General features: G+C 42.4%; 1 protein-coding gene across 1 annotated transcript; it reads left to right on the top strand.

The window, feature by feature from the left end:
- LOC120397250 (solute carrier family 40 member 1-like) lies at positions 1-24,103 on the top strand. The gene is made up of 11 exons (XM_039522959.1): positions 1-103; positions 3,806-3,884; positions 4,487-4,574; positions 6,439-6,506; positions 6,728-6,909; positions 7,473-7,588; positions 8,484-8,610; positions 9,658-9,912; positions 12,545-12,600; positions 16,053-16,869; positions 23,205-24,103. Exons 4-11 carry the CDS (start codon positions 6,481-6,483, stop codon positions 23,498-23,500), a joined length of 1,875 nt encoding a protein of 624 aa, XP_039378893.1. The 5' UTR covers positions 1-103; positions 3,806-3,884; positions 4,487-4,574; positions 6,439-6,480; the 3' UTR covers positions 23,501-24,103.
- Positions 24,104-27,556: the final 3,453 nt, after the last annotated feature.

The following is a 27,556-nucleotide window of genomic DNA, read 5'->3' as shown; positions in this document are numbered from 1 at the left end:
ACATCAGTGAAGAAAGGATGCTCTTGTGATTTAAGACACTGGATTGGATTTAGCAGATCTGGATTCAATTCCTTGCTCTGCCACAGACTTCCTAGGATCTTGAGTAAGTCATGCAATCTTTCTGTACGGAAGTTGCCCATCTGTTAAAATGGGGATTACAATCCTGTAACAGGGATGTTGTGAGGATGATTTCATTCATGTTTGTGAAGCGCTCAGATACTTTGGTGATGGAGGCCTTAAGAATTACATAGCAGTGATGGAGATTGGCCACAGGCTTTTTACTGCTTTCTTCAAGACCTGGTCTGAGCATTTCTGAAAATGGTCTGTGTACAGGCAGCCTTGGGATGAAAAAGATGTTTTTGTAAAGTTGTTAGTGAAATAATAGTAAGCACACATGAAGCCATAGAAAGGAACAAGGATATAAGGCTGGCTTTGAACACTGAACCATGTACCTTTCTGAAATGCGATAGGTCTATCTCACGTAAGCAAAATTTAAAATACTAAAATGTGTGTGAACTGTGTCCAGCTGCAGGAGATTTTCAGAAAGACAAGCTGTCATTATCTGGGTTTGAATTCAGCCAGGACACTGGGGATAATAACCCTGTGCTTAGGAAGGGCACAATGAAAATGTTAATTAATACAAGCGGACAAGATCTCTTTTTACTCTCATCTGAACAGTGGCACCTTCACCAGCACAATGGCACCTCACACCATGCTGGGTGTTAGTCCAATTCTGGGTCAAAGGACAGAATACCACTGACTGACTCACAAATTTCACTTCTCATAGCACTTACATTGCAGCTGGGATTGAGCCTCCCAGCCTGGTGGACAGCACACTAGCTCTGCTCAAGCTAGCATGCTAGAAATAAGTGTGGATGCTGCTGCTTAGGTGTCAGTTCAGGCTCTTAGGCCCAGCTGACACCCCCTGCGTCTGAACTCAGGTGGCTAGTATGATTCACATTGCTATTTTTAGCATGCTGTCTACCTGGGTTGGGAGACTTGTTCCCAACTGCAGTGTAGAGGTATACTTAGGTAGTGCTTGGAGGCCTTCCCCTATCAGTGTCAGAGCCAGGATTAGAATGCAAGAGTAGGAGGGGAGAAGTGGAGAAAAAAGTAAATCCAATAATTTTAACAAAACCCTATACAATTGTGAGTTTGTGAGGTGCCTAAAACTTGTTGGGTGTTTATATTCAGTTAGATTAATAATAATAATATATACCCACCTTATTTATCCATTTCATGTAATTGATTGATTAAACCAATTTGAAAATTCCCCACTGGTATTTTAATTACAGTTACTCCTAATGAACTATTAAAACATTTTAAAATACAAGGTTTTACTTCTGATGGATCTCCGAAGCTGGCACCTCATCTGCTGAGCCAGCAGCCAACTGTGGTTTCATTAGGACCTTTGTTTTTAAATGAAGGGGGCTGAGTCATTCGAAACCTGGGAGTCAGGACTCCTGGGTTGTATTCCTTGCTCTGTAGCTGATTCACTTACCTTGAGAAAATTATATGCTTTAGTCAAACACAAGTTATTGGGCTCAAAACAGGAATACCTGGAAGAAATTCTATAGCCTGTTATGCAGGAGGCCAGACTAGATGATCTAATGGTCCTTTCTGGCCTTAAAATCTCTGAAACTGTGAAATTGCATTCTACCTATCTGTAAAATGGATCTAGTAATGCTTCCTCTTGCATGGAGGTATTGTGAGGCTTAGTTCATGTATTTCAGACATATGGATTAGTGCTATGGAGAAAGATTGCAAAAACACCCAGTCTTGTCACTAACTCCTCGCACCAGTGGGAGGGCCAGTAGGCTGCTTGTGCCCTACCCTACAGAGCAGCCAGGCAGAGGCTGCAAGAGCTTAAAGTACTCTCATTACGTATGCGTCATTCCTGAGGACAGATGAAATAGAGTGTCTCTTCATCTCTTCTGTGTTTGTCAAGAGGTAGGTCTTGTCTTGGCACCTGCCTCTCATCTGTTTGGGCTTTTTTGATGTCTGTGTGTTTTTATGTTCAAACAGCTACATTATAAGTGGTTCAATTCTCTAGTGTCCTAGCTAAAAGTTCAACTAAATTGTTAAAATCAAGTTAGCGTGAATCTGCTTAAACACCTCCTTTAAAGTGGTTCTGTGAACATTGTTCTCAGCCCAATGAAGACAGGGACGTTGTCTCCTCTTCCAAGCAGAACTACATTGCAGTGAATTCTGATGTAAGTACTTAGTCTCCTCTCTGCCTTTGACTGTCACATCGCATTCACTTTCCCTGGCGTTTTGGCCAAACCTAATGGAATTCCTTAGCATTATTGGAAGCCCCTGTCTGTCTTGCTGTACTGCAGGGTCTCACAACCTTTCCTGACTACTGTACCCCCTTCAGGAGTCTGATTTGTATTGTGTCCCCCCGAGTTTCACCTCACTTAAAACTACTTGTTTACAAAATCAAACATAAAAATACAGAAGTGTCACAGCACACTAGTACTGAAAAATTGCTGACTTTCTCATTTTTACCATATAATTATAAAATAAATCAATTGAAATATAAATATTGTACTTACATTTCAGTGTATAGTATAAGAGAGCAGTATAAACAAGTCGTCTGTATGAAATTTTAGTTTGTGCTGACTTCGCTAGTGCTTTTTATGTAGTTGATGTACCCCCTGGAAGACCTCTCATACCCCCAGGGGTATGCATACCTCTGGTTGAGAATCATTGCTATCCTGTGAGTGAGCCCTTCTACAGCCACTGCACTCCCCAATAATACAGATGCATCTTGCTTTTAGACATTTTCATTTTGCCTGCGTCAGCTTTTGGGTGCCCAACCTGAGGCAGGTGAGTCCAATCACCAGAGTTGTTGAAGTTAGTGGGAGCTGCAGGTGCTCACCACCTCTGAAAATCAGGCCTTGGATGTCTCAAGTTAGACCCACAAAAATGAATGGACAGTTATGAAAATCCTCTGCAACTAACTACTAAGGAAATTCCACAAACATTTCACAAAATGATAGTGCAGTTTGACAACTGCTGGTGAATTTCCAGAGTCCTATGAAAGTCATCTAATATTTTTTTCAATTTTTTGGTGAATATTTTGTAAAGAACATCCCATAAGATTGATAAACAGCAGTCTAAGCATAGGGATTCAAGTGAAAGTGATGCACTAGCCTGCAGCAAACCATCAAATCTCTCTGCTTATGTGATCAGATAAAAATTGAAGTCACATGATGCTTTGAATTCAATACATGAAATTGTATTCTAAATTATTACTGCAGTTAAAACACTTAAATGATACTCCTCTTATAGCCAAAAGCATCTTCTCTAAAAGGACAACACTTAGCCAGTATTACAATGTTTAAAACAGCATGTATTCTCTCCTGCGGCTTCACTGGAGAATACAGCACATGGGGACTAGAGTACATGATCATAGCTCCATTGAAGTCAAGCCCCCTAATCTCTGCACTGTTCTGACATATAAATCAAAATGAAATGCTCGGGGCAAATAAACCAGTCAGCATCTGTGTTAACTAGGCTTTGCCTTTCTGCCATTTTCCATGCCAGACATGAGATGCAGTGCACTCCCAGGATTAGCCTTTTCCCAGTAGACTAATTTACATAGCACCGAATGACCCCTAGAAAAGCACATTGTACTAGCTTGTCACATGTGACAGAAACTGCTGGCTTTTCTTTTGACAACAAACATGAAACATTTGCACCGCCAGCATTTTTCACACAATGCTATACATGTTAGCAAGTGTACGTGTAAGTTTCATAAATGGAGCTCTTCCTTTTTAAAAAAAAATTCATCTTTCCATAGAGTTGTACAGCAGGTGACTGAATCAAATAAACAATAAAGCTAGAGCACATGAAAATTTTGGTCCTGCTGTTCATGCATGGTAAGTAAAAATAAATGTATCATTGACTAAGGGAATTGTTGGTTGCAACTGATTTCTACAGCATGTTAGCTGGTTAACAGGAGTGAAAATACCTAACTTTTTCAATGTTCATGGATTATATAAATGAAATGATAGTTTTCCCTTCATATTTAATTTGCATTAATTATAGTAACTATAATGCTATGGGAGAATGGAAAGATTTTTTTTAAAAGAATGCTCATGTAGAAATGTTTAACAGTCACCTACTGCAGGGCTGAAAAGAAGTCTGGCTCATTTAGTATAAACATAGACTATCTCCTATTGTTAGAATAGTTAATTACAGTGTGCAGATATTTATTTAGTCATATATAATTTGCACTTAGACGAAGGGTATTTAGGGAATTTATTAGTACATGTCCATTTGTTGATAATCTGGCTATAGCTGAAAGCAAAAAGTTCACATATATAATTTAAAGAATGACTTGTTTAAAGGCATAACATACTCTTCATTCAGACAATTGGAGGATCTGATTTCTATTGAAATTAGACCTGGTGTCCCACACTTCATGCCAGTGTAGTTGCAATTTGCATATCTTTTCAATGTATGTAACCTTTATTTGCAGTAAGAAAGAATGGTGGAAGATCTAAAAGACTCTGGAAGTCAGAGAATATGGACAGAAACACCCATCAAGAGAGAGAACCGATTTATTGGTAAGTCTCCCAAAGAGATGAAAATTACTGTTGCCAGGTGTAATTCTGCTGAACATTATCAGCTTGTTGTATCATTTTAGCTAGCCCTGTTCCTGAACTGAAGTAATCTCTCTGCCACTTTAAATTAACCAGCAAAGAATCCTGTGGCACCTTATAGACTAACAGATGTTTTGCAGCATGAGCTTTCGTGGGTGAATACCCACTTCGTCGGATGACTCTTGCATCTGACGAAGTGGGTATTCACCCACGAAAGCTCATGCTGCAAAACGTCTGTTAGTCTATAAGGTGCCACAGGATTCTTTGCTGCTTTTACAGAACCAGACTAACACGGCTACCTCTCTGATACTTTAAATTAATCAGCACTCTATGCAATTTGGTCTGTCCACTGAACACTGCAGAAATGCGTAAGTGAGATACTTTTCTCAGATATTTGTTCTTTATTCAGCAATATGAAATGACTGCCTGACTTAAATGCTGCTTAGCAACTGAATCTGTCTTCCAAATGTGCCCTTCTACTGTTTTCATACACATGACTATTCTGCCTCTCATGATGCAGTTTCAGGTCAGAAGGATGATGTGTGGGGCTACAGATTTGACAACTAATTGTGAAAATGAAGTCAGAGTTCCAGGCATAAGAAGCATAACTCAGTCACCCCCCTCTAACCACAGACACCAATGGAGAATATGGCAGCACTTTTGAGAGATTGAGCTTTATACAGAGTGGAGCTGATTTGGAGGATTAAAACACATAAATAGGCTACAGGGAAGATATACTAGACTGACTCACTAAGGGCCTGATACTCCATTGCCTTGTACCTCGTGTGGGCATTTCTACCTGTGGAAATTGGGTATAAAACACTACCAAATCAGAATGATAACATTATATCCCCATCTAGCACCAGTGACCACAACAGGCCACACAATGGAGAATCAGTCACTACATTGTTAGCCAGACTAAAGGTAAGGGATACAATTCCTCAGACTGATCAATTTGATAGTCAGTTAGAATAAAAGCTGCACAATGATACCTAGTATTTCCTTGAAAATAAGTATAAAAGACTTCATTTTTTAAAAATGGCTTCTAAGTTTGGTCCTTTAGTTGATGTGGGTACACAATTCCAGACATCATGAACTGCCAGAGAAAATACAGAATTTAAACAACCATCTTCCCATCTGTCCCTGCAAATCAGGTAACTAGAAGAGGTGTCTAAATGCCAACACTTGCTAAAGCATTAATTGAGAGTGCAATATTGTGGGTGCAAATTAGAGGCCTGGCATAGCCTACTTTTAAATGAGGCCCTTTGATGTTAAATGTTTGAGAACTACCAATTAATCCCATGGGTCTTACAGCCAAAAGCATCTTCTCTGAAAGCACAACACGTGTAATTTACTTTATTGAGATTAACTGGCTATGTGCAAAAGCCCCTATGGTGAAAAGAAGAACATCGTTTTCCATTTTAACTGATTTGGGCCAACATGACCTCATTTAGTCAGCTCTCTGCTTTGTTCCATCACTGGAGAGATCTTTTGGTTATCCCCATTAACGTTCTGATATGGTGTTTTGCGCAACAGTGTTCCTGCTTATGAGAACTGAGAGGTGTTATTCTGGTTTCCATTATGGGATATCTTGGATGAAATCCTGGCCACAGTGAAGTCAATAAGAGTTTTACCTTTGACTTCCGTGAGGGCAGAATTTCATCCCTTTTGTCTGTGAATGTGTATAGTGAGACTGTACCTTCCTTCAGGTGAGGTACACTTTTTTACTTGGCTATACAGCACCAGCCACATCAATCACACACACATGCACATGTGTACATACAAAATTTACTTTCAAGTTTATTTGGTTTCTATGTATGTGTTTCAGATGCAGTGCTGAGCTACCTCATGGGTCCAAGGTTTCTGGTTTATGCAAGCTGTGCACTTTCTATATGGGTAAGATAAGCTCAGATAAAATTATTGCATTGTAAATGATCAAGGGAAGCCTGGTTTGAGAAGCATTTGTATTTCTGGAAGCACTGTAGTATATCTGGAAACAGATATTTAGAAATGGATCAACTTTAAATCTTCAGTATTCAGACTGCCCCATTTTCTGTACTTTCATTAATTTAGTCCATGGTATTTCTTTATTTTGTGCGGCTAAAATAAAAGTAAAGTTTTGTCTCGTCTGTTTTTCAGGGAGATCGAATGTGGCACTTTGCCATGTCTGTATTCCTGATAGAATTGTATGGACATAATCTCCTTCTAACAGCTGTTTTTGGGTTAGTGGTGGCTGGCTCAGTACTAGTGTTTGGGGCCTTAATTGGAGATTGGATTGATAGAAAACCAAGAAATAAAGGTAATTGTCTGTGTTGATTCTGATATTCCTAAATATGAGATACAAACTCCTGAATATAATTACTATCCATGTGATTCAGTAATGCTTATACTGCTGTCTTCTTCAGAGTGCTTTAAAAATATTAATAATTTCTCACACTGTTTTTATGAAGGAGGGAAGCATTATATCATCCTAATTGAACCAAGAAACTGAGAAGGAGAGATTGAGGGTAAAATAGTGCCTAAGTGATATGGGAGCCTAAAGCCAATGCAACTTCCCCAAGGCCACAGAAGATGAGCTGGGAGTAGGAGTTCCTCACTAAATCATGCCTCTCAGAATTTGCATAATGTTAAATAATGTTCCTTATAATTAGCTCTGGTCAGAAAATAGAATTTCTGTTCTATAGTGAGAATGAGGTGTCATTCTTTGTCTTTCATACAAAGCTGAGAAATTTCTGATTAGAAAAGTCTGTTTAGGTGGCTGCTAGGGTTTTGTCAGATTGTTTGTAGTAAGTGACAGAATTTGTGAGATTCCTTTAAAATTGAGCAGATACGTATCACATCAGGAGCTGTTTCATTTTGCAGTTGCTCATGCATCGCTGTTCATTCAGAACTCCTCTGTCACTGCCTGCTGCGTAGTACTGATGTTGGTGTTCTCTTACAAAACCGAGATTGAGCAAATGTGGCACGGCTGGTTTACTGTAAGTGTCTATTGACCTGTGTCTTTCACAGATAAATTATACTTTGAATATTTCAATCTTGGGTTCTTTATGTAGGTTAATAATGCATGTAAAGTATTTGCTTTAATCTTGGAGACTGACTGTGGGCCAGAATCTCCTCTGTGCTGTGGTTGCTGTACACAGCACCACCAGCAAAGCAGCCAGAAAGCCGGTATAGTCAGCCACAGGGTATCCTCACAGAGTGGAACCCATGATGGGGGAAGAGCCAATGAAGCAGCTCTTCCTCTCCCTTCATCTTCCCATCCCCCTCATGCACCCTGGGCTGTGAGTGTATCCTGGTGAGCCCCAGCTGTTGTATTGGCCTTTTGGAGCTGTTAGCATCCAGGGCAAGTTAAAGCAGCCCTCAGGGGGACCAGCCTGCCCCAGGAGTGGGGGGCTTAAAGCCGCCATTGCACCTGCTCCCACCCTTTAACACTCTGTATTTCTTGGCTGAAGCTGAGGATCTGGGCCTTGGTGTATTGAGCCTCTTTAACATGGTTCCCTCTAGTGTTCACCCTTGATTTGAGCAGAGCCTATATCAAAGCCTCTTGATATAATGGCAGAAAATTATCAGGTTTAGGGGCAAATTCTGCTTTCATTTACCCCTCTTTAAATCTAGAGTGACTCCACTGAAGGCAACGGGGTCACCCTGGCTTTGGGGAGATTTAACTGAGAATAGAATCTGGCTCATAGCGTTAATGGAAAAGAAGCTCTTGCTGCTCAAATTAGCAAAAATGTACTCACTCCAGTGGCAAACTTAACTTGTCTCTGAAACCATCCATCTTTATTGAGATTGTGTGCAATGTTCCAGCCAACAATAGCTGAGTAACCTTGATTCTTGGATTCCAACCTCTGGTTTTTATTCACTTCCAACAAGGTGTTCTGTTATGCAGTGGTAATCATTTTAGCTGATCTGGCAAACCTGGCAAGCACAGCGCTGACGATAACCATTCAGAAAGACTGGATTGTGGTCATCACAGGTGATAACAGAGGCCAGCTGGCTGGTGAGCTAGATACAGTCTATGTTCATTTACATTGGAGCCAAAGCTATATTTTATTTAATAGAAGAAACATAGTTACATATTTATTTAGAGACAAATTTCTAATCTCATTCCTTAATAAGAGTCTAAGAAGATTAAATAGAGCTGTGTTCAAAGCAATCTCTCTCAGGGGAAAGCCTTGTAATGTGTAGGTGACAAAGATTTCAGTTTTTCACCAATTTCTGGTTGGTCAGATAAAAAATAGGACTGTGCTTATTAGTAATGAGCTTTTATTAACAAGTAAAAGTAGCAAAGTTACTTAACTTTTCTACTTTTACTTGTTAATAAAAGCTAAGTAACTTTGCTTCCTTTATTTGTTAATAAAAGCTATTTCAGGTGAAGCAACTACTGAGACTTGACAACATCTTTTTAGACAGGAGTCTACATGGCACAATAGGTTGGTTATACTTGTCTTCTGCTTTGGGAGACCTGATTCAAACCCTGGCACAAATCATAAGTGAAAGGATGTATCCAAGTCTCTGTGTACCTCACACCACCACCAAATACTGCAATTAGGCTCTCTTGGAAGTCTCTCTCTGGCAGCATCACAAGTCTAAGTTAGGAAGGGTTCTTATAAATCAAGATTAAAGTGCACTGCCAAAGTTGAGCAAGGAAGCATACATGTCTCTCCATGCTCTCCCAGACTCAACCACTGTTATTAGTCCCTGGCTTTCATGAGCACATCTTTATCTGTCCTCCCTCCCACCCAGTCACTTTATTTTTCATGTGGTCTTCTGTAAAATATCTTGCTCCTTTTGAATAACTTAAGTGATAATTTATTATTAATATTATTAGTTGTATCACAGTAGCACTTAGAGGCCCTGAGTGAAATTCGGACTCCATAGGATGAGATGCTGTATAACTCATAAGGTATGAGACAGTCCCTGCCTATAGAGCTTTTAGTGTTATTAGGCAAACAAAAGGTGGAAGAATTATCATGTCAGTACTGATGCATGCGTGTGTATGTATATATGTAGAGTGAAATACATTCTGTTTTTACACCATGTCTAGGAATGAATGCAGCTATAAGAAGAATGGATCAAGTCATAAATATCTTCGCTCCTCTGTCCGTGGGGCAGGTTATGACCTGGGCCTCTAATGTCATTGGCTGTGGATTTATTCTTGGATGGAACTTGATCTCTCTTCTGGTAGAATTTATATTCCTATCCAGGGTGTACCAACTAGTGCCTCCTTTGGCTGTAAAATCTCAACAGAATGCAGGAGAATATGTTATAGAAAGACAAGTGGAACTTACAAATGTGCCAGGTAAGTAGTATTCAATAGGAGAACAGCCTCCCACCAACCTTTAAAAAATGTATTACTATGAAATACAGGCTTACATCCAGAATGTTGAATTACACATCAAATAATTAGAGTACTAGAGGGTATCCAACGAGTCAGTCCACAGGAACTGTATGAGGATAATAAAATTACTATCAAAAGAAAAGAGAAAAGCCAAGTAGCAAATATGCGGGGGTCAATTCTCCAAATTTGTGTATTAGGTGATTTACATACACAACTCGTAATGGCGTAAAGGGGGAGTTATTGGTGGAAATCTCTCATGTGGGTGTGAGAATAGCAGAGCCTCCATTGTTTAATGCCTTGCCAGGCAGATGTAAAGACTGTTTAATGAATCCATCTGTCTGCATTATGTACTCCTTGGTATAGAGCACTATCCTACAGCACGTCACTGAACCACTATATCTGATACTCATTTAGAATGATGGTTGTCATAGCAATTCAAGATGCTAAAAGAAAAGAAGTCAGTGAAGAATGGTTTAATGCATGTAATCCCTAATATTCAGTTTATTTTTGCTACTCTCTTTAAAAGAGTATTGTATCCCCAGTGACCATCTTCCTGTTTTAGTGGTTCTCCATGGGGTCAATTCCTGCCTCATTGCACATGGCCATCTCCTACTAATGACAATGGAAATTATGCATTAGTACTGTTGCCCATTTTTGACCTGAACCACTCATCAAATGTTCTAGTTGGAGGGAGAAATTGGTGTTAGTCAGATATGCAATTTTGTTTATATGCAAAGTCCTGTGTCTCTTAACACAGGAGGAATCAAGTAACAAAAGGATCAGTTTCTTAACGTACAGAGTTCAAGTCTCTTTAGCCAACACCCAGCCCCAAAACGCTCTCTCTAGCTTCTTCCAGGGTCACACTGTGCTTAGAGGCTCCTGCTTGGCTTTTCTTGCCTTTCTTCCTCTGCCTCTCTCTGTTCTTGTCTGCCATATCAGTAATTTCAATAACAGTGTTTTTTCTCACATTCTCATACACACATACCCAAAACAATACTCAGCCCAAAAGCTCCTCAGCAGGTTCACACACACCTTTTGTTTTCGGTGGGGCTTATGTTTACAGTGATGTTAATTGAAGAGTGAGTTCACACTTATCCACCTCAGTGGGGTTTTAACCCAACCCATAGCAAGGTTTCACCAAACTCATGCCAGCAGACTAGATCACTTAAGACAACTCCTCTGACATCGACCTTACTCCTTGGAGTCAGAGGTGAAAGTAAGCTGGTACGGCCCAGTATGGTGTACTGGCAAGAGCTGGTATGCCGTGCCAGACCAGACCGCTGGTGATTTAAAGGGCCCGGGGCTCCCCGCAGCGGCTGGAGCCCCGGGCCCTTTAAATCGCCTCCTGAGCCCCACTGCCAGAGCCTTGGGATAGCAGCGGCAGGGGTCCGAGGATGATTTAAAGGCCCCAGAGCTCCCAGCTGCAGTCGGAGCCCCGGGGCCTTTAAATCTTGATTTAAAGGGCCCGGGGAATTTAAGGCCCCACCTCTTCCGGTTGAGTCCACACCCCCTGCTCAGGACTCCGGAGTACCCATGAGTCCTTTGTTACTTTCACCCCTGCCTGGAGCTCAGCCTTACTAATGCTAATCAGCAGATGCAGTATCAATGGGGGTGAGTCAGTACTAGCAGCTAGTATTGGGACATAATACTTCTTGATGCTTTTAGACATTTTAAGAAAAAAGACAGTAAAATCACAAATTAGGTCAACCTATGTTAGGTCCACACTACCCTCCTGTCGGTGGTGTGTGTCCTCACCAGGAGCACTTCCACTGACTGAAGAGGGGCAGTGTGGGGGGGCTGAGAGCCCAGGATCAGCTCCAAGCAGTTCCCCACTAGGAGTCCAGGTGCCCCCGTGGGTTTCTCACCTCCCTACTACCAGACGGGAGCGGGGGGAAGCCACCCGGGCTTTCTCGCCTCTGGTAGGGAGATCTGTACTTAAAGTCCAGTGAGCTGCATTGTTCCCAATGGGGAGCTGGGACCACAGGGCAGCAGGGCTCCCAGTAGGGAGCCTGGGCTGTAGCCCAAGCTGGGAGCCTAGGTGACAGCCAGCTTGGAGCAAAGACCCAGAAGCAGCCCAGCTGGGGAGCCAGCTTTCTCATCAATTTCACAACTCCAGCCATGAAATTGACAAGACAGCCAACAGCTGATGTAAGTAACCTGCAGTGTCTACACAGACACTGCACTGCCCTAACTACCCCGACATAAGCCCTTTTCTTGTGGAGGTGAAGTTATTTATGTCGGTGCAGTAGGGCACTTATGTGAGTGGGAGCAAGTCTGTAGTGTGTACACTGACATAGGTCAACATAAGCAGCCTTGTGTAAACAAAGCCTTACAAAATTGGTGCAGGGATGATTAGCTGAAATCCGTTATACTAACCTCCACTCCCAAAGTTCTTGTATGTGATATTCAGACTAACACGTTGTTCTCACTGAGGAAAAGTATCCTGTGCAATTGTTCACTCCCTACCATTTAGGAAATTCTTTATCCATTATTGATGAAGAATTGTTTTTAAATACCAAGCAAACCACCTGCAGATAGACATCCTGTGAGATTCTGCTACAAATGTGCCTGTTCAGCCTGTTCTACCTTTTAGATCAAGATGGCTACCTAGCTCAAGGCTGTGAAAAATTTCGTGCCCTGACTGCAGAAGTTAGATCTATCTACTAGATGTGGCTAGGCTGACAGAATAATTCTTCCATTGACCTAGCTACTTCCTCCATAGGCACAGAGTTTCTAGCCCAGGCCCACCCCTTCCTCCCAGGCCCTAGCCTCTGCCTCTTCCTGCCCTGGCTCTGCCCCCGCCTCGCCTCTTCCTTCCCTATTTCACCCCCTCCCCCAAATGATCCTGGCCCTCGCTCCTCCCCCCGCCTTCCCTCAGTGCCTCCTGCATGTCGCAGAACAGCTGATCATGGTGGGCGGCAGGTGCTGGGGAGCGGAGGAGTCGCTGATTGGTGGGGCTGCCAGTGTGGGGGAGGGGCTGGGGAAGAGGGGCAGGCGGTGATAGAGGGGCTGCCAGTGGTTACTAAGCACCCTTTTCCCCCCCCAGGGGTCAGTGCCTATGACCTCCTCTTGGAAAGATGGATTAACTACCTTGACTGAAAAACCCTTTCTGGCAATATCAGAAGTGTCTACATTACAGTGGCACAGCTGCAGTGCCATAGCTGTACTGCTGTAGCCACTGTAGTGTAGACATACCCTCTGTTGACTATACTAATGAGAACATACTAGCCATCCACAAGTGTTTTTCTGTAAGAACAGACATCTCTATGTGTGGGGTGGATGGCAGGAATAGCAGAGGGGGTGGTGAATGGGATACAGGAGTGAGGGTTGAATAGGAGAAGAGGGGGAGGTGAACAGGAGTCAGAGGGATGGGCAGTTAGAACACAGGGTGATGGGGGAGGAGCCAGGGAAGGGGTGGCGAGACTGGATAGGAGTAGAAGGAGAGGGGACAGGAAAGCTGAGGGAGTGGGGTAAGGGCCTGGAGTAGCAGAGGGACACAGACACAGCCCAGGGTCACAGTGGTAGAAGGGTCTAACCATTAGAACACGCTCCCCTACAAAACTTGGAATTGAATCCAGGAGTCCGGAGTCTCTATTCTGTTTTCAGCAAGTAGCTGTGAAACCCATTGGCAAAGTGTGTGTCTCATTCCCCACTCTGCTTGTTTCACACAGAGGATAACAGCCTACTATGGCTACTAGTTATTCTATTAGCTCAAGTGGCTACTAGTTATTCTATTAGCTCAAGTCCATGCAGTAAGTCTAACAGTTCAAATCATGCTGCTGATCCAAGCTGCAGGGGGTGGGGGTGTCAGTATGCTTCCACATGATAGAATTTCAGTGTTTTCACTTTTTACTTAGGTTCCGGACATTACATTAAAAAAGAAACTACATTAACAGTATGCTAAGGTTGTATAGTTGAGCACACATTAGGAAATGCCAGAATTAAAGTTACCTGGGCAATCTTAATTTGACCATCTTGTGTGTATGCATTATGATACAGTCTTAAGTGACATGATCACATACTAATTTTTCCCCTGAGGACCCCTGCCTCATTCAGTGTACTGGACTGATGGTGTTCTGGGGAAGAATCAGGGCTGTGTATCCCTCCCTACCTCTGCCACAGATCTCCTATGCATGCTGGACAAATCACCTAAACCAAAATGTTCACAGGTGACCACTAACTGTGTGTTCCTAATTTTCTGGATGCCCAACACCTGAGACCAGGTTTGCAGAAGTGTTCAGCATTCACAGCTGCAACTGGAGTCAATTGAGTCTATGCTTTGAGTATATTAAAGTGACAGAAAATGCTAAGTACTCTGAAAAATCGTGACCTAGTTGTTTCAAGTCGGACACCCAAAAATAGTGGATACTCTAGACAATTTTGGCCTTGATCTCATTGTGTCTCAGTTCCCCATCAGTAAAATGAAGATAATAATAGCTCCTAATCTCACAGAGTTGTTGTGAAGATAAATGAATTAATGTTTGTGGAGCACTCAGATACTATGGTGAGCACACTCCAGAAACATCCATGAGGCAATTAATAATTTTGTATTCAGTGCAGCATTTGGATGATGTGTGTTAAATAAGTCCTTGGACCACACATTGAATGAGGAGCATAAAAAGAAATATTGAATAAACACCCATTTACTGAACAAGGTACTGGATCTTGTGGAAAAAATATGGGATCATGTAATTAAAGACTGTATCATAATGCATATGCACTAGGGGATTGAATTAAGGTTGCACTGAAAGCATTAATTCTGGCATTTCCTAACTTTTGAGTGCTTGAGTGCCATCCTTAATACTCTTTTAATGTAGTTATTTTTGTATGACATATAAGATATATATTTATGCACTGAAATATGAGCCCCACAATGACATTTTTATGATCATTTTTCTCACACACAGGGTAATTAGCACTTGGCACTTACATTTTCAAAGTACTCTACAAACATTAATAGTAATTAAACTAACTTACTCTTGATGGATGATATGATCACTTAGATGGAATTAGCTGGAGGTAATTGAAATTGACTATAAATATGAGAATAATTTACCTTTTCTGAAAACTCATTCTTTCATAGAAAAAAATATCATGTGCCTTTTAAAAATTAAATACCTTTGATGGGGCAAGTAAAACTGCATATATATTACAGTCACAGTTATAGTGCTCTGCACCTTCAAAGTTCTTTGTAAGAACTAAATGTCAAATCCTTACAAAAGCCCTAAAAGTTTGAAAATAGTATTATCTCGCTTCTATACATGGGAAATCTGAGAGAGACATAAGTAATTTACCCAGGGACTCAGTATTAGCACCAAAATTATAACTCAAGAGTTTCTGGGTCCTAGTCTTCTCCTCAGCTCAGTAGACCATAGTCATCACATTTAGCTCCAATAACAGAGCTTAAAAACAATCTTAAGGAACTTAAACTTCTAAATATCTTCCAAAATATGCACAATAAAGTTAACCATGATACATCTGAGATGTATCTAATTTACATTTAAATCTTGATTTTGTAGTTGTATTGAAACACCATTCTTTTTTTCTAAGCTTGCAATATAGATGAGGATGAACTGGATATTGGGTTTCCAGCCAATGTTTCTTTTTTGTGTGTGCAACAAATTCCACACTGGATCTGGTGCCATTTTGAATGTCTGAACCAAAAGAGTAGAAACAGAGCCAGAAACCTTTACTTAACAAGTTCCCATTTAAGTTCATTAGTTCTGATTAAAACTTGATTTGTCAGACCTTACTTTAACTTTATTTTGTGTGTGTGTGGGAGGGGGAGGGGGTGGTGGCGGCAAACAGCCAAACTAGTATGAGATGTTTTGTTCCTCTTTTAAAATATTTTGGCTTAACCAATATATAGACAGTGTCAATGGCTTTCTTTCTTAATGTAGCTACTGACACAGTAGAGAAACTTGTGATTCAATTTGTCACGTCACTCTCTGGACAAGATGTAAGGCTATGCCTTGCACCCGAAAAGGTCAAATGAAGTAATTCAGGGCCAATTAATAACAGGTCCACTTTCAACTCCCTTTGGTTGATGCTTTCAAATGCCTTTAATCTTTGCCTTCTAGCAGCTGCTTTGAACCGATCAGTCGGGGTCCACTCTTCCCAAGAAAGCAGGAATTCTTCTTGCAGCTTACTGCACGGTGGAGCAGTTGCCACCAGAACCATTAAAACCTTCTGACTGGTATTTTACAGGGGATCTTCCCATTTGCTCAGCTGTTGTTGAATTCATCAACAAACCTGGGATTCCAGAGGCACCGACAGAGCAGAAATCCAGTCCTGAAATGCAACGCAAGTCAGTCACAAAACTGCCTCTTTGCTTCAGAAAAATGCACAGGATGCTGTGTACGTGCAGAGATGGCTGGAAAGCATATTACAGGCAGTCTGTCTTTTTAGCAGGCTTGGGTTTAGCCTTCTTGTACACCACAGTGCTTGGCTTTGACTGTATCACTACAGGGTACGCCTACACGCAGGGGATCAGTGGCTCTCTTCTCAGCATACTCATGGCTCTTTCTGCCTTCTCAGGACTAATGGGCACAATTTTGTTTACTAAGCTAAGGAAGCATTATGGCTTGGCTGTCACAGGAGTCATATCCAGCCTCCTCCATGTAAGCTGTTTAATGCTGTGTGTGTTTTCAGTCTTTGCCCCCGGCAGTCCTTTTGACTTGGGTATTTTCTCTCTTCTCACAAGTAAGAACTCTTCCTTAAACCACGAGACACTGCAAAAGAACCAGCTGCATATTTACCCATTCCAAAGAAACATCAACCAACCCATACTGCCAGATCGTTCTTCAATTCATTGGACTAATAACACAGTGCTGTTGGACAGCGTGCATGGGAGCGATCACCCAGAATCCTATATTTCAATCATTCTCTTGTTCTCAGGAGTGATATTAGCCAGAATTGGTAAGTATACATGTAATTTGCCACCACATGCGGAGTCGCTTCACTGGGTAAATGATTCTATGAACAAAAAACAGATGTTACATATGGCCCACATCATCATAGTATTGACTGTCTCACAGTCTAATATATTTATTCTCACCACACCCCTGTTAGATAGGGAAGTGCTGTTATCCCCTTTCTACAGATGGTGTCGGGATTCTGGGCGAAGGTAGGCAGGAGTCAGGCCGAGGTCAGCGTTGGGTTTCTGGTGGGGGGTCGATTGGGAGGCAGAATCCAAGTCAGAGCCAAAGTCAATACCTGAAGACAGTTCAGAAGCCGGGCAGTCATGGCAGCTAGCTAGGGATCCATATTGTTGCCTGGACACTTCCTGGCATGTCCCAGGGGCTTATATAAGATACAGGAGCCAATGTGGGATTGCTAAAACAACTGTCAGTTGGATCACTCAAGGTGGGATTTCTCGTGGCATGCAGCCTGTGCAAATTGTGGATCAGAGGGGTCAGCTAGGTTCCAGCTACTCCTAGGCGGCAATGTGGGGATGTTGATTAGCTGGGAGCCCTGCAGGCTCAGTATCGAGCCCTGCTGATCCTTACAGATGGAGAACTGAAACACAAGGACTAGCCCAAGGTCACATCAGAAGTCTGTGGCACACCAGGGAATCAAACCATCCTCTCCAGCTGCCAGGCTCGCACCCTAACCATTGGACAATACTTCCGCTTACATGGTAGCAATGCATTAGCTTTATATATATATATATATATATATATATATATATATATATATATATATATATATATATATATATATATATATATATATATATATATTAGTTTCTACTAATTTACTAATACAGCAACCTTCTTAAGTATTAGGATGTAGTACAGACATATATAACAGGCTTGGAAACAGAAATAACCAGAAACAAAATCTCTCTAATCTAATCTTAAGAACAGAATCATTTGAGCAAATGGACGTTCCATTGGCTTAGAGCCAGTCAAAAAAATCCCTGTACATGAAAGCACAGAATGTACAACAGCAGTTGTGCCAGACTGCTGTATGCTTAAATATGTAAGTAACAGAATTAGTGATTAGTACTTAAGGTAAGAAAATTCAGATAATTTAATATGAATCTCCTCACAGGTAGCACCATTCCACAAACAAAGGTTTGTAATGGGGGGCGGGGGGGCAGGAGGGGATGTTGAGGCTTGTTGATGCCATTTGGAATGAAATCACTTTCTAGTCAGAACTTTCAGAAAGAGTATCCTGTTTTTCATCAAGTTAATGACTGTATAGGTATAAACATACTTAACTTACTCTGGGGCTGGTGGAAAGTGAGGGCCTAGTTAAGGATGCTTAGCACCTTGGCATAGCAGGCACTAATTTTCAGAGCCTTGTAATTGTATTTCTGCTCCACTATTCAGAACCTTATTTTTAAATATGAATGCAAAGTAGTTGATTGTGTGGTATAGGGATTTTTGTTAAATATAACAGCCCTGCAGGGATCTGCCTTATAAACATGATTTTACTACTATGACATTCCAGGGAGCAATCCAGACCAGTGAGAGGTTGTCACCCCTGCCCTGCAACCTACAATGTCTCACAGTGCTTTGCTGCTGTAGCTCCCCACCTGGGCTCCTCACATACAGCCAAACAGCATGCAGGTCTCAGCCTGAGTGTCGATGTGTAGCTGCATCCTGCCAGTCACACTTCAGTCACACTCTGGTTTCCACCAGCCTTGGTTATCAGTTGTAGGGTGGCCCAAACACACTTGCAGTCCTGAATTTCCCCCAAAAATGTATGTTTTGCATTATCCAGCCTCTCCTGGACTGTTCAGTTATTTTAGGTCCATTGCCGCTCTAAGGGAATCAGTGTCCAACAGTTTGCTACTTTAAATGGAGTAACCCACACCACTCAGTTTAACACAACACTGGGTTAATTTTGATTTAAGGAATAAAGCATATTTATTTAACTACAAGGAGATAGGTTTTAAGTGAGTACAAGTATAAGGCATTCAAGTCAAAATGATTACAAGAGAAATAAATATAAAACGCTTTCTAGTACTAAAACTTAACAAACTAGAGTTGGCTCAAGGTGAAGTCCCTCACCACACGTTTCCGGTAACATTGCTGACCAAATTCTCAGGCCAGGATCTGCTCCCAAAGTTCAAAGGCTGTTTCTTTTGTCGTCTTAGGTGTGAGAGAGAAAACTTGGGGTGTTTTTGTCCCTCGCTTTATAGTCCAGTCCCCCTTTCCTGCTGTGAGGATGGAGTCATGGAGTGTTGTGGTGAAAGAGGTTCCATGCTGTTGTTTGCTAAAATGTAGATGGATCTGTTACTGCCATCCTTCTTTGCCAAAGAACAGCCACTTGACAGATGATGGCCCATCAATTTTGATGACATATGGCTAGAGGCATCAGCTTGTCCTGTCTCTTTGAGAAATTGGTTTATCCAGACTAGTCTGGTAAACACACTTCAGACCTGATTTCAACTTATGTTTATAACTTTACATATAAAGTTACAACACACATTTCATCATGATATTACTGACCAGCGAGTTACTAGTTTTCAAATGATATCACAAGGCATATTTTGTACAAAGGTTATTACAATAATGTGTGGGGTGTGAATACAGGGGTGTATTCAGTCACAACTATATTTTGTGTATTCATACTGCATCTATATTGAGATGCCTTTAAATAATCCTTCACTATCTGTTACCCAGGATTACGTGAACTGCTTGTCAATAAAAATGTAATTTTAGTTTCTGTCATGCACATGCCAATTCAGCATGTTCTTCAACTATTTTATGCAGATAGTACATGTCATTTATGCATTTGAGTCTTCATTAATAGACATCTAGCAAATATTTCTAGTCAGTTTGACTGCCTTTAGCATATCTGTGTTTTAATGAAACAATTATGTTGCATTCTCAGGATTTTCCCCTGTAATTGTTGGTAAGGCTCTCAGAGGAACAACACTGATCTACGTGACAATGACATTTCATGCTACTATTATAGCATTGCTAGCCGACTTAAATTTAGCATTTTCATGGAATCCGAAGTATGCTGCAGAAATAGAAAAGATGGGGGAGAAGTAGCATCACAAAGACTATACTTCTTCTATAAATCCTATTTTAGAAAACCAAATTACAAGGTGTGGGGGAGAGGGAGGAATTAGGTGTTCAGCATGCTAGCCTGTCACCACTGGAGGTCTAGGTTCAAATCTTTATTAATTCATAAGTGAAGAAAGGTTGTCTCATTTCAGTGCAGGGCTGGTGCAACCATTTAGGCAAACTAGGCGGCTGCCTAGGGCACCTCGTGGTTGAGGGCGCCTAAAAGCCCACTCAGGCGAGGAGGTGGAGTGGAGGTGAGCTGGGGCGGGGGGGGGGGGGCGCGGGGAAGGCCACCCACAGTACCTGGGGCGGGGTACACAGGGGAACTGCTCCCCGCCCCAGATCACCTCCACTCTGCCTCCTCTGCTGAGCACACAGCCCCCACTCTAATTCTCCTCCAATCGGCGCCACAAGCCTGGGAGGGGAGGAGAATTAGAGCAGCGCTGGTGTGCTCCACGGAAGACAGCTGGGGCGGGCTCCCTGGGCGGGGTTAGCTGCTGCGGTGGGCAGGGTTAGCTGCAGTGGAGGGGGGCGGGGTTAGCTGCTGTGTGGGGGAGGAGGCTAGCTGCTGTGGAGGGGGGCAGGGTTAGCTTCTGCGGGGGCTCCCCGGGCCGGGTTAGCTGCTGTGGAGGGGGCTCAGAGAGAGTAGCTGCTGCGAGGCGCTCCCGGGTAGGGTGGGTTAGCTGCCACAGCGGGTGGGGTTAGCTGCCGCGGGGGCTCCTTTGGTGTGAGTGGCGAGTGGGCATGGATATCTGCCACCGGGGTGGGGTGGGGGCTAGCTGGGGTGGCGCAAGGTGGAAGTTTAGCCTAGGGTGTGAAACTTCCTTGCACCGGCCCTGTTTAAGTGCCATATTTAGTTTTCATCCACAAAAATGTAATTGTTATAAACTGGCAGCCTGTTCAAGAGCAGTCCATGTTGGAATAGTAAAGCCACTGTACGTTAGCATTTAGGTATAGCTGTGTGCTGAAACCTATGGAGATTGTATCATGAAGAACTGTGGTTCCTACATGCATGCTCTCAGTCTATACCTGGCTCTAACCTATTGTGTTAGTGCTCATTAAAACTGATGCACTAACTTTACACACAGCAATTAAAAGGAGAGAGAAGAAAAACAAAACTAAACAAGCCTACCTTGTATGCCTGAACTAAATAACGGTGCAGTGGAATTATCCAGTGAGTCTAGTCATGTTTTTTTTAAAAAGTTTAGTGCATTTTAAAATATAAATTTGGTACATCCATTATATATTATTCTTATTTCATGTAACAAGTCTTTTTGACTTTGTTTTGATTTTATAAAAGTCTAAACGTATTACGGAGGGATTGGTAACTACTCTATAGTTAAGGTTGAGTTGAGTTATGAACATAAAGCAAGGATCCAACCTGTATGGTAAATATGAATGTCCTCCCGCAAATTACAGCACTTGCTCTTTGAGTACACAATTTTCTGTAAAGTTACAAATAAATTGGGTAATTAGTTTAGGAATTAAAATTAATTGAAAAAAGGGCCTTTAAGAAATGTAGTGTCAGATCTCTTTTCATTAATGAAAATGATTTAGTGGTCATTTTTTCCTGTTGTGCATAAATGAAAATTTCTCCTTCATGAGAAGCTGAAGGATACAATAGTTTACTTTAGTTCAGAGACTTCCATGAAGAGCTGCTACTCTTTCAAAATGGCTGACATCTTCTATTGTTCTCAGTAAGACCAAAGTTACAGTTTCCTTCAGTTGGTGGCCATTTTGGGAATGGTGTAGAACTCTCTTGTTCTGCATGGATTGAGTGTGTCCACCTCCTCGCAGCCTAGGAAGCCATCATCTTCCTATGGGCAGCTGTGCCTTCAGTTCCATTGAGAACATTAGGAGAAGGTGGCCATTTTGAAAGAGGGCAATTCGTCATGACAACTATAATTTATGATGAATTACAAGGAAAAATTACCATTAATCAAAAGGAAAAAATCAAGCGCACAAGAACTCAGTGAGTTTTAAGTGTATGGAATGTTTGAAGAGTCTGACAGGGCAGAGCTAAGTTGCTTTGGTTTCCCTAATTGTACATTTTTATACTTTATCAAGTTTGGATTTCTTCTAAATTTAATCTTCACTGTGAATTTTCTAAGTTTACAGTGCTTGGTTTTGAGATCATTACAGCATCCCTTTAATGTAGTTTGCCCTAAATTATTGATATATACTCACAACATTAACTCCATTTTAACATAGTTTTTGTCTGGGAATTATACTAAATGTGAACACAAAAGTAATAGAAAAGTTACATGAAGGATGTCAAGAGTTTGACTAAACAAAGACAGAGCTGAGATGGCCCTTCCATATTTTAACTTGCAGTTTCCCCATGTAATTATTTTTATATCTCTCAAAATGATATCTACTATCATAGAATATCAGGATTGGAAGGGACCTCAGGACCCAAGAGAGACTATCACAGAATCCTGCTAATCTGCACTAATAACTAATACCCCCATTACAAATGTTTTGCAAAAAGGGAAATAAGGAAGTTATGCATTATGAAATGCACATTCTTATTTTAACAACTGAAATTAATTTCTTACAAAATGGTAGATTATGTATTATAAGCTTTAGTATTGTGAGGCCTCATAAAAGCACCTTCCTAGTAATCCTTTCCTAAGAAGGGAGGAGAAACTAGTTTTTGTAGGTACAGTGTAAGGTGTGTGCATTAGAGAAATTCCATGTACTGTATTATAATTAAAAAAAAATTCTCTTGGGTGACAGGTTTCAGAGTGAGTGACTTCTTCAGATGGGATATAAGAGAACAGAATTATATAGTTATTCTAGTGATATTACAATGGCTATTTTAAGGTCATTACACTCTTAGCTTTTTCACAATTCTTCCATCACTAAAGTAGGGGTATTTAACAGGAGTCACTGGTTTATCCCCTGAATACCGGTGGACATAGCCACAATATGAAGTGTGGCTCAATGGACTTCCATATGAGGGTAGCCTGCTATAGCTCTCCTAATTTGAAACCACTGAATTTAAAGATGGGGACTGGGAACCTATTAGGGTATTTGGTCCTTACCCTGCTGATAGTGGACAGCTACATACAATCTATTTTCTAGTGCAATATTCAATGTAGTTTTAAATGTTTTACATGGATGGGGCTTTCCGTTCCCTTAGGAGAATATTATGCAATCCAAAGGACAAATTCGTGCACAATTTACAGCACTTGGGTTTTATAATAAAACACTGTTCTCTTGCAGGTCTTTGGTCATTTGACTTGACTGTGACCCAGCTTCTTCAGGAGAACATTCCAGAATCAGAGCGTGGGATAGTCAATGGTGTGCAGAGCTCTATGAACTACTTGATGGACCTTGTACATTTCATTATGGTTATTCTAGCTCCTCAACCACAACAATTTGGGTTGCTGGTGATAATTTCCTTACTGTTTGTGATAACGGGGCATGTCATGTATTTTATTTATGCTAAAAAATATAAAATTAAAGAAACTGTGATACAAACAAACTCAGAGAGGAAGCCACAGAATCCCTCTGTCTGAAAGTCTCATAATCCTTTTTTTTCAAAATCCATTTTTCAAGAGCTCCACATTCATGGAGTATAGGTTACTTGCATAAAAATGTTGACTAAACTCAACACACTAGCCAAAATGTTTATCTGTTTCTATTCCCACCCCAAACACACTGCTATATCATGAGAAATAAAGAACAAAATACTAACTGGAAGACTTATTTCAAAACACTTAAAGATTGTGTTTTTTAAAGGACAGTCTCATTTCTGTATCTGCTTAGTTTTTACAATCAACTCTTTGCAAGGACACACAAAGCTTATTCTCAGGGTTCCAGATGAAAATGACAAGGCAACTATTTTTCCCTTTGTTATCCATATGTAGAGAATATTAAAACAGAATTCACAATTTGCACATCACAACCCGCCCTTCCTAAGCAAATGATACCGTAGTTATTTTTTTAACCATCTTTTCCATCACACAAGATGGAGCAACAGGAATGTGTCTTCCTAGATAGTTCATAGAAACCAATAACTTATTTACAGCCAGCACATTGTGTTCAACTTATCACTAAGAAATTCTGTATTTTTTATTTTGGACTGGCCAAATACTGACCCCTGTATTGCATATAAATATTTTCCCCTTATTTGAAAGGTTCATTGAAGTTATTATACTAGGTGATTTAGGGTTTTTTGCAGCACTTCTTTTTTTCCTACTTTGATTTTATTTTTTAATGTGAAAAACTAGCTCAGCATCCAACTGTTCAAACAAGTTAGTGACTGCATGGGCAATCATTTCTTCACTAAAGCTTTCTTGAATGCAGTTTTTCTTTTTTAAAAATAAAGTGGTGTTTTCAAAGTTTAAATATGTGGCTGTGTATGTTGGTCAAATTACTATTGGGTAACGTGAGCATAAAATAGAGGCTATAAGTATGGTTTCCTATAAAGACTTGTTCATGACATGGAGTTTTCACTCCTTGAGAAAGAAGCAGAGAGCATCTTAGTGGATAGAGCATATGGGAATTGGATGATCTCCTCTATACTCCCGGCTCTGCCAGTTGCATTCTGGGTAACCGGCCAGTCACATCACCTCTCTGTGCCCATTTCCCTAGCTGTAAAATGGGGATAATGATCTAGACCTGCTTTGTAAAATGCATTTATTTTTATATATATAAAATAAGTAAACCATGTGGATTCTCTTGTGAATAATATGTGGCTGCTAATACAGTGAGTCACCCACTCCCCCGTTAACATCTTTATTTAAACTCACACAGCACAACACTCTCCCTTTGTCAAAGCAGCAGTTGTAAAGTGGGGTTTATCAAGCACCAGAGTAATTAGAGTAGTGGAGAACTGGTGAGAGTACTGTCAGCTATGAACACAAGGGACTAACTGGTATTTTAAATTCCTGTAACTGAAAGTAATAAAAATAGCTTCCAGTTCAAGTCTGCCCTCCAATGGTTTTAAAGGAACACTGCTAATAAATCTTGGTGAAGTGTTATCTTGAGGGTGAAAAGAACTAACTTGAAGGAAGTTGATATGACTTGTTAATTAGCAAGGTTTATTAGTATTCAGTGTTTCACTTTTTACTGTGGCAATTTGCTTTCTGAGAATCGCTGCTTTCCCTGTAGGTCATGGGTATTCAAGTCTCGAATAGACTCTCTGGCACATTATGAGCTTCAGTCACACTAGTGTTTTATTCTTTAACCTAACAAACAGAATTGAAAGTAATCGCTCTATGCATCCGCCTACTCCATCTGAATAGAATGGAGGCAGGGGAAGTGAGGGGAAACTATTTTGCAAGAATGCAGCTATTGTTTCTAAAGTGTGTTATATATTGTTATGGAACCATAGTACATTAGGGTAATATTATAGCAACATATATACTTCAGATACTGCCATGTTAAAACAGACTGGTATCAATCTAGTTTAGCATCCTTTCTCCAGCAGTGGCCTGACACCTGATGCCTGAATGGACAGTATAAAAACCTTTATTATTATATTTAAACTTACTTTAAAGGAAAGAACATTCCTTCCCAACCCCCACAGTAAATTAGCTTTTATCCCAAAGCATGAGGGTCTTTTCCTTCCTTCATTTTTTAATTAACCTCTTAATTTAGATGCTGTCTAGGTTAGACTTACTGATATATACATATGTCTAGCCACTGTTTAAATCCCAGGGTAATATTTGCTTTAGGAATGCAAAGGCTACCCCTGCATGCTGATGCCATCCAGCTGAAAGCTACCTGGTGCATCTATCTCCCCATCTAATCTCCTGCCTTTAAGCCTTGCATGAACAATAAAACAGAACAGAAGTAAGAAAACAGTGGTAAACACTGGACAAAGCATAAAGTCACAAGTGGCCTTGTAAATAACAGGTCCTTAGTAGATAAAGAAATAGTAAGAAGAGTTAATGTGTGATAAACTTGCAGCTGCAGCTTTGCTTACTAGCATACGTTGTAGCTTGTGGACAGTTCATGATCTGTACAGAGAGTGGTACAAAAATTAGTAGTCCAATCATAAAGTGACATTAACCAATAGTATTAAGTAAAAGAGTGTATATAACAGGGATTGGCAACCTACGGCACGTGTGCCACCTTTGGCACGTGAGCTGATTTTGCCTGGCATGCGGCTGCGAGCCGGAGTCCCGGCCGCTGGCCCCGCTCAGCTGAGTGAACAGAACCCCAGGCTGGGAGGAGGCTGAGTGGGGCCGGTAGCTGGGGCGCCAGAGCCGCCCGGGGGGCAAGTGGGGAAATTTGCCCCAGGCCCCAACAAGAGTTTTTCGGGGGCCCTGGAGCGGGGTCCTTCAGTCGCTCCGGGGGCCCCGGAAAACACTCGCGGGGCCCGGGCCCACGGAGCTTCTTCCGCTCCAGCTCTTCGGCAGCGGGGGGTCCTTCTGCCCTGGGACGGAAGGATCCCCTGCCGCTGAATTACCGTGGAAGTGTCGGGTCTTCAGTGGTAATTCGGTGGTGGGGGGCCCCTGCCGCGAGTCTTCAGGGCACTTCAGGGCCCCCCACCACCGAAGACCCCAGGCCGCCTGAATCCTCTGGGCGGCCCTGGCAGGTGCACCGGCTCGGGTTCTGCGGCTCCCGGGAGTGTGAGCCGCCGGGGTGGGGGGCCCTGAGCCTGCTGCTGGAGGGGCAGCAGTGGCGGCTCACACTCCCGGGAGCCGCAGAGCCCAAGCGTGGCGATGGAGAAGCTGGGATGCACGAGGACCTCTGCCCACATGTATCTGCTGCAGAAGCCCCCCGGGGGGGGCACCAGGCCATAGCCCAGGCAGGCTACCCCCGCGGTTCCCCCCTCACCTCGCTTGGGTTCCGCGGCTCCCGAAAGTGTGAGCTGCCACCACTGCCCCTCCCGCAGCTCCCCCCTCCCGCTGCCTCAGCACTCCATGTGGAGTTTTGCCTCCACGTGGAGCCAGCGTCTGACCAGCATGGGCACGGTAAGGGGAGTCCTGGGGGGCAGTCAGGGAGCAGAGGGAGAGTTGGATGGGTTGGGAGTTCTGGGGGTCCTGTCAGGGGGTGGGGAGTGGTTGGATGGGGGGTGGGAGTGTGGATAAGGGTTGGGGCAGTCAGGGGACAGGTAGTGGTTAGAGTCCTAGGGGGGCAGTTAGGAGGGGGCAGTCAGGGGATAAGGAGCGGGGGGAGGGTTGTGAGTTCTGACAGGGGCAGTCGGGGTGGGAAGTGGGAGGGAGTGGATGGGGGCAGGGCTCTGCCCTCTTTTTTGATTGTTGAAATATGGTAACCCTAGGCAAGGGGGGATCTGAGGGTTGGCGCCCGCATACATCCACTGCAGCCTGTAGGAGCCCCCGGGGGGGGATGCCGGGCTGCAGCCTGGGCAGGAGGGGCGAGGGGGGGGCGCGGCTTCTCCCCACTAGCGGCACTGCCACCTTTGCAGGGCTGCTGCCCCCCTGCACCGTGCCGGCTCCTCCATGGCTGAGGCTCGCTGCTGCCACAAGCGGGACGCTCTGGCTCTCCGGTGCCTCTGGAAGGCAGCTCCTCCCTGCCAAGCTGCTGTAGTGGCCCAAGCCCAGCAAAGCCAGTAAGTGGACTCAGGGTGGGGGCCGGTGGGGTGGGGAGGGCTCACGGGG

The sequence above is a fragment of the Mauremys reevesii genome, linkage group 2 (assembly GCF_016161935.1).
Source record: "Mauremys reevesii isolate NIE-2019 linkage group 2, ASM1616193v1, whole genome shotgun sequence".
NCBI classification, from domain to species: domain Eukaryota; kingdom Metazoa; phylum Chordata; order Testudines; family Geoemydidae; genus Mauremys; species Mauremys reevesii.
This window is presented reverse-complemented; position numbering and strand designations above follow the sequence as displayed.